The sequence below is a fragment of the Myotis davidii genome, unplaced genomic scaffold (genome assembly GCF_000327345.1).
Source record: "Myotis davidii unplaced genomic scaffold, ASM32734v1 scaffold699, whole genome shotgun sequence".
In the NCBI taxonomy this organism is placed as follows: Eukaryota; Metazoa; Chordata; class Mammalia; order Chiroptera; family Vespertilionidae; genus Myotis; species Myotis davidii.
The window spans coordinates 1,241,140-1,245,605 of NW_006291007.1; the positions used below are offsets into that span (position 1 = coordinate 1,241,140).

The 4,466-nt window shown below is 56.3% G+C and overlaps 1 protein-coding gene across 1 annotated transcript in view; it reads right to left on the bottom strand.

Moving 5' to 3' along the window:
• Positions 1-1,528: 1,528 nt before the first annotated feature.
• Positions 1,529-4,466, bottom strand: part of ASIC2 (acid sensing ion channel subunit 2) — an 815,352-nt gene continuing 812,414 nt past the window's right edge. Inside the window, exons 9-10 of the mRNA XM_006764034.2 lie at positions 3,940-4,008; positions 1,529-2,428 (exon numbers count right to left, since the gene is read on the bottom strand). Coding sequence (XP_006764097.1) covers positions 2,327-2,428; positions 3,940-4,008 — 171 coding nt within the window. The 3' untranslated portion in view covers positions 1,529-2,326. The remainder of the gene's footprint in view (positions 2,429-3,939; positions 4,009-4,466) is intronic.

Consider the following 4,466-nt stretch of genomic DNA (forward strand, 5'->3'; position numbering starts at 1 on the left):
TTTCACAGGGGTCGCCTAAGACCATCCTGCATATCAGATATTTACATTACGATTCATAACAGTAGCAACATTACAGTTATGAAGTAGCAACAACAATAATTTTATGGTTGGGTCACAGCATGAGGAACTGTATTTAAAGGACCAGAAGGTTGAGAACCACTGCTTTAAGGTCACTGATAATCCAGCGTTGACGTTCCAGCTTGTGATTGGTCCAGACTGCTGGCTGTTTGTCGTCCTTTGGGTCACTCTCAAAATGGGACACTTCCCCGTGTCTCCTCTGTGCACCGACCTCCCAGGCCTCCACAAAGGAAATGACTACAAAAAAGGTTATTTGTTTGAAGTGAGGATAATAAAAAAACACCCCGCCACTCCCAGGAGTTCAGGCAGACAACTAGGCCGTTGGTTAACAACCAGTCAATAATAATCAGTAGTTGGCTATTGACTTGCTCTCTTGAATTTCCTGCCTTTTCCCCTTTAAGCAGGTTAAGCTTGTAGACCTGCTCCAAGGTGAGCAAAGCCAGAATCCCCCAATCAGAAGGAGCACATAACATAGGGGAGGCCGGAAGCAATGCAAACCCGCTCGAATATTCTTGGCTCCACCTCACATTGAGCTGAGGTTGTGTGTGTGTGCATGTGCTTTTTAAAGGAAGCCAGAAATCCAACGAAGCAGGCGGAATTGCCACTTAATCTATAGATTTTAAAAAATTGATGGAACTGTTAAACTGGGACAAAGCCGAGCATCTGACCGTTTCCAAACTCACTGAATAGGCATGTCCTTTGGCTCCTGGCTCTGATGGGGGCGCCTGAGGACACTCTCTGCTCTTTGCCTCCGACCCTCTGGGCACCGGCAGGATATCCTCCAGCCTGAAGCAGTGAGGAGTGACTTTGTCTCAGGAGAGGATGCCCGTGCCCTGGCAGCGTCTGGAGAAATGATTGCACAAGGATTCTGCCTGAACAGCAAGCTCTCTTTTGCCACCCAGGGCTGGAAAGAGCAGCCCCCCTGCAGCCTGAAGGCCCCTCCCACCTCCTTTCCCGTCTGGACCACCTCTGAGGACTTATGAGGAGCGAGGCTGAATGCAAATGTGACCCCTACAGGGACAAGCAGTCTGTGTGATGGGTGAAGAGCTGAGGCGCAGAGCGGGTCCTGGAGCGCTGGTGTATGGGAGGGAGGCCACGCTGGGCCTGTGTGCAGCCCAAGTTCACTGACGGGGTCAGGGGTCAGGACAGAAGGTGGAGAGCAGAAGGCGTGAAGGCCTCCTCTACGGTTTTTGTGTCTGAGCGCGTTCTCTGCCTTCCCTCTTCATGCCACGATCCAGGCGTGCCATTCAGACCCTGGGCTATGACCCGTCTGTGAGTGGGTCGTGAAGTCATTTACAAGGTCATGGATCAGTCGTTGTTAAAGATTAGTAAGTGTTGCTGCACAAAACTTGGCAGAACCTGTGGTCCTTGGCCTGGGAGGTCTGGCCCTTTCCTAGGTGCGTGGGGAGAGAAACCTGAGGGTGGGAGGAGGCAGACACCGTGGAGCCACTTCCACAAGACCAGCTTTAATATGACCGTGACGGGAAGCACGAATAAATAAACGCCAGAGAAAATGGGAAAACCAAACCGAACTCAGAACAGCAAACCCAAAGATCAGAAAACAAAACTGAACGGACCTCTGACAGACAGTAAACCCCCCAAAGACAGAATCGGACTGTACAAGCCATGTCACAGGGAGGGCAGAACGCGTGGGAGCCACGGACACGGGCCGGAGTCACCAGGCCACAGGCCTCCGTCACAGGCGCTGGGGTTGGAGGGGCTCGGCCCGGGGAGGGTCGGCTGGGGCGGGAAGGGGACTGTGGGCAGGTTAAGGACCTTCACGAACCACACAAGGACCGGACGTGGCCGACAGTTCTGCGGTTTCCCTCAATTGTGCAGCTGCGATTCCAGCTGTGGCCTCGCGGTGACTGGGGGCTGGAACCCGGTCCCACCGCGGGGGAACCGCGCGGCGGAGCGTCTCGTACACAGACAGACGTGGAGGTGGCGCCGTGAGAAGTCTGAGCATGCAGGTGCTTTCTACATCTGGCAGTGAGATGTGATGGCAGGTTGGTCCTTGGACTGTTCCAGAATGTGTCTCATGTCTCCTAAGAGGGACGCACGGCGGGGACCGAGGACGGGCCGTGTCCACGTGGCCGCAGCGAGGTTTTGGCAGAGAGTTTGCTATGTGTGCATCGGGGGCTCTTGCTGCTTTCCGTCATCAGGGGCCATCCCGCCTGCGCCTGCTGTCCCCTGTCCCGGGTCTTGGGCCTCAGGGTCTGCTTGGGGGTGCCGGGCGCTCCGAGGGCTGTCAGCAGGCGATCTCCTCCAAGGTCCCCAGGGCTGTCTGCAGGGGCACAGTCACAGTGTGGCTGATGGTTTCAGAGTGGTTTGGCATCGTCTCACAGGTGCTCTGGAGGGAGGGGAAGGTGGTGTTTGTTTATTTATTTAAATCAATATTTTTATTGATTTCAGAGAGGGAGAAGGAGAGAGAGATAGAAACATCAATGATGAGAGGGAATCATTGATCGGCTGCCTCCTGCACGCCTCGCACTGGGATCGAGCCCACAGCTGGGGCATGTGCCCTGACCGGGAATCGGACCATGACCTTCTGAGCCACACCAGCCGGGCAAAGGTGGTGTTTATATTCAAAACTTCATCAGGTGCCACTGGTAGCCTTGGGGACCACGCTCCTCACTTGTGGGCTCCCCGGGGCACTGCTGCTTCTGCCCTAGAGACCCCATGCACTGGTTTGGTATCTGTGGCATGAGGCTGAAGGGCCTCCCTGCCTTCAGAACCCTCGCCACTGCCCCCCTGGGTGCCCCTGGCGCAGGGAGAGGACTCTCTGGTGATGGGGTGTGGCCTTTCCTCCTAGAGGTCCCTTGATGTGCCACCTGAAACTACATCTGAGTGATGTCTAGCTGTGGGCTGGAGAGGCCATCCCACCCTTGGCCTCGGGGCCTCCTCTGGGGCCTAGCTGGGCTGAGGAGGTGCAGCCTCGGGCTAGGCCTGGGGCAGGGGGTGCTGATTGATCGCTGAGGCCAAGCTGTAAGGGCGGAGGCCTCGAAGGCCAGAACCAGAGCTGGTCACAGCTGCCCAAAGGACCTTCAGGGTTAGACCGCACACAGGGAACAGTCATCCTGGGTCCCTGGGCAGGGTGTGGCTGAGAGACCGAAGATCTTCCAGGAGACCCCCAGGCTGTCCCGCGCTGCTCCGAGTGGGAGGCAGCGAGGGCTGGGAGCAGAGACCGGCCAGAAGGCCGTGCTAAGAATTTGGAGAGACTCGATGAGGACGATACTGCAGGAGCGGGAAGGATAGAGGGGGAACCTATGACTAAGACATTTCGGAGGCAGGAGGGAAGTGGGGGAACCTGAACTTGCTGAGCACTTACTATAAACTAGGCATGCTGCCCGGCCAGGGTGGCTCAGTGATTGAACATCGACCTATATACCAAGTCAAGGTTCGATTCCCAGTTAAGGCATATGCCTGGGTTGTGGCAGCTGGATCCCCAGTAGGGGGCGTGCAGGAGGCAGCAGATCAATGGTCCTCTCTCATCATTGATGTTTCTCTCTCTCCCGCCCCCTTCCTCTCTGAAATCAATAAAAGTATATTAAAAAAAACCCCACTAGGCATGCTGATTGTTTCATAGGCTGGTCTCCCTCATCTGAATGACACCCCTCCACCCCGCCCCAACCTGCTTCCGCCTCAGGTCCCTGCTAAGGGGCAGATGCTTAGGGAGATAGGGACTTGTTCCCAGGCACACAGCTCAGAAGCAGGGACCTGGGACCCAGCCAGGACAGCTCCTTCCGGAGCCCGGGTCCTTTCCACTCCACGGCCCCTCCTGCTCTGGCTCCGTATCTGGTTTCACGTCGCCTGTACAGACCAGAGGAGCCAATCGACCTCCAGCCCACAAGCCGCTCTCACCACATTCTCGTCGGGGCTCCCTTCATCCTCTTCTTTGCCCAGCAGGTCTAATAGTTTCTCTTTGATCAGCTGCAAGAGAGGCCGGAAGGGAGTGGTCAGGCTGCGGGAAGGGGCAAAGGCAAGAGGCCTCCCTGCCCTGGGTTCCCCGGGGGAGCCACCAGGCACCGTGGCAGCAGCTGCCTGGGCTGCAGGACCCCCACCAGGCAGGAGCCTCCGCCCCATCCCTGGGCTGCCAAGGGATTCTGGTGCAGGGGCCAGAGCTTGGAGAGGTCACAGGAGGGCCCTGTCGCAGTGCGGACCGCCTTCTCCTGTGGATGGACAGTGTGGAGAAGCGACACGTGCTGGCTCCCACAACTGCACAAAAAAAATGTGTTAAGTGTGGTATAGTGTGTGTGTATGTGAGAGTGGTGTGTATGGTGTATGTGTGCATGGTGCGTGTGCATTTGTGAGTAATGTGTAAGGGTGGTATAAGTGTGTGTGTGTGTGTGTGTGTGTGTGTGTGGGTGTGTGTGTGTGTGTGTGTGTGT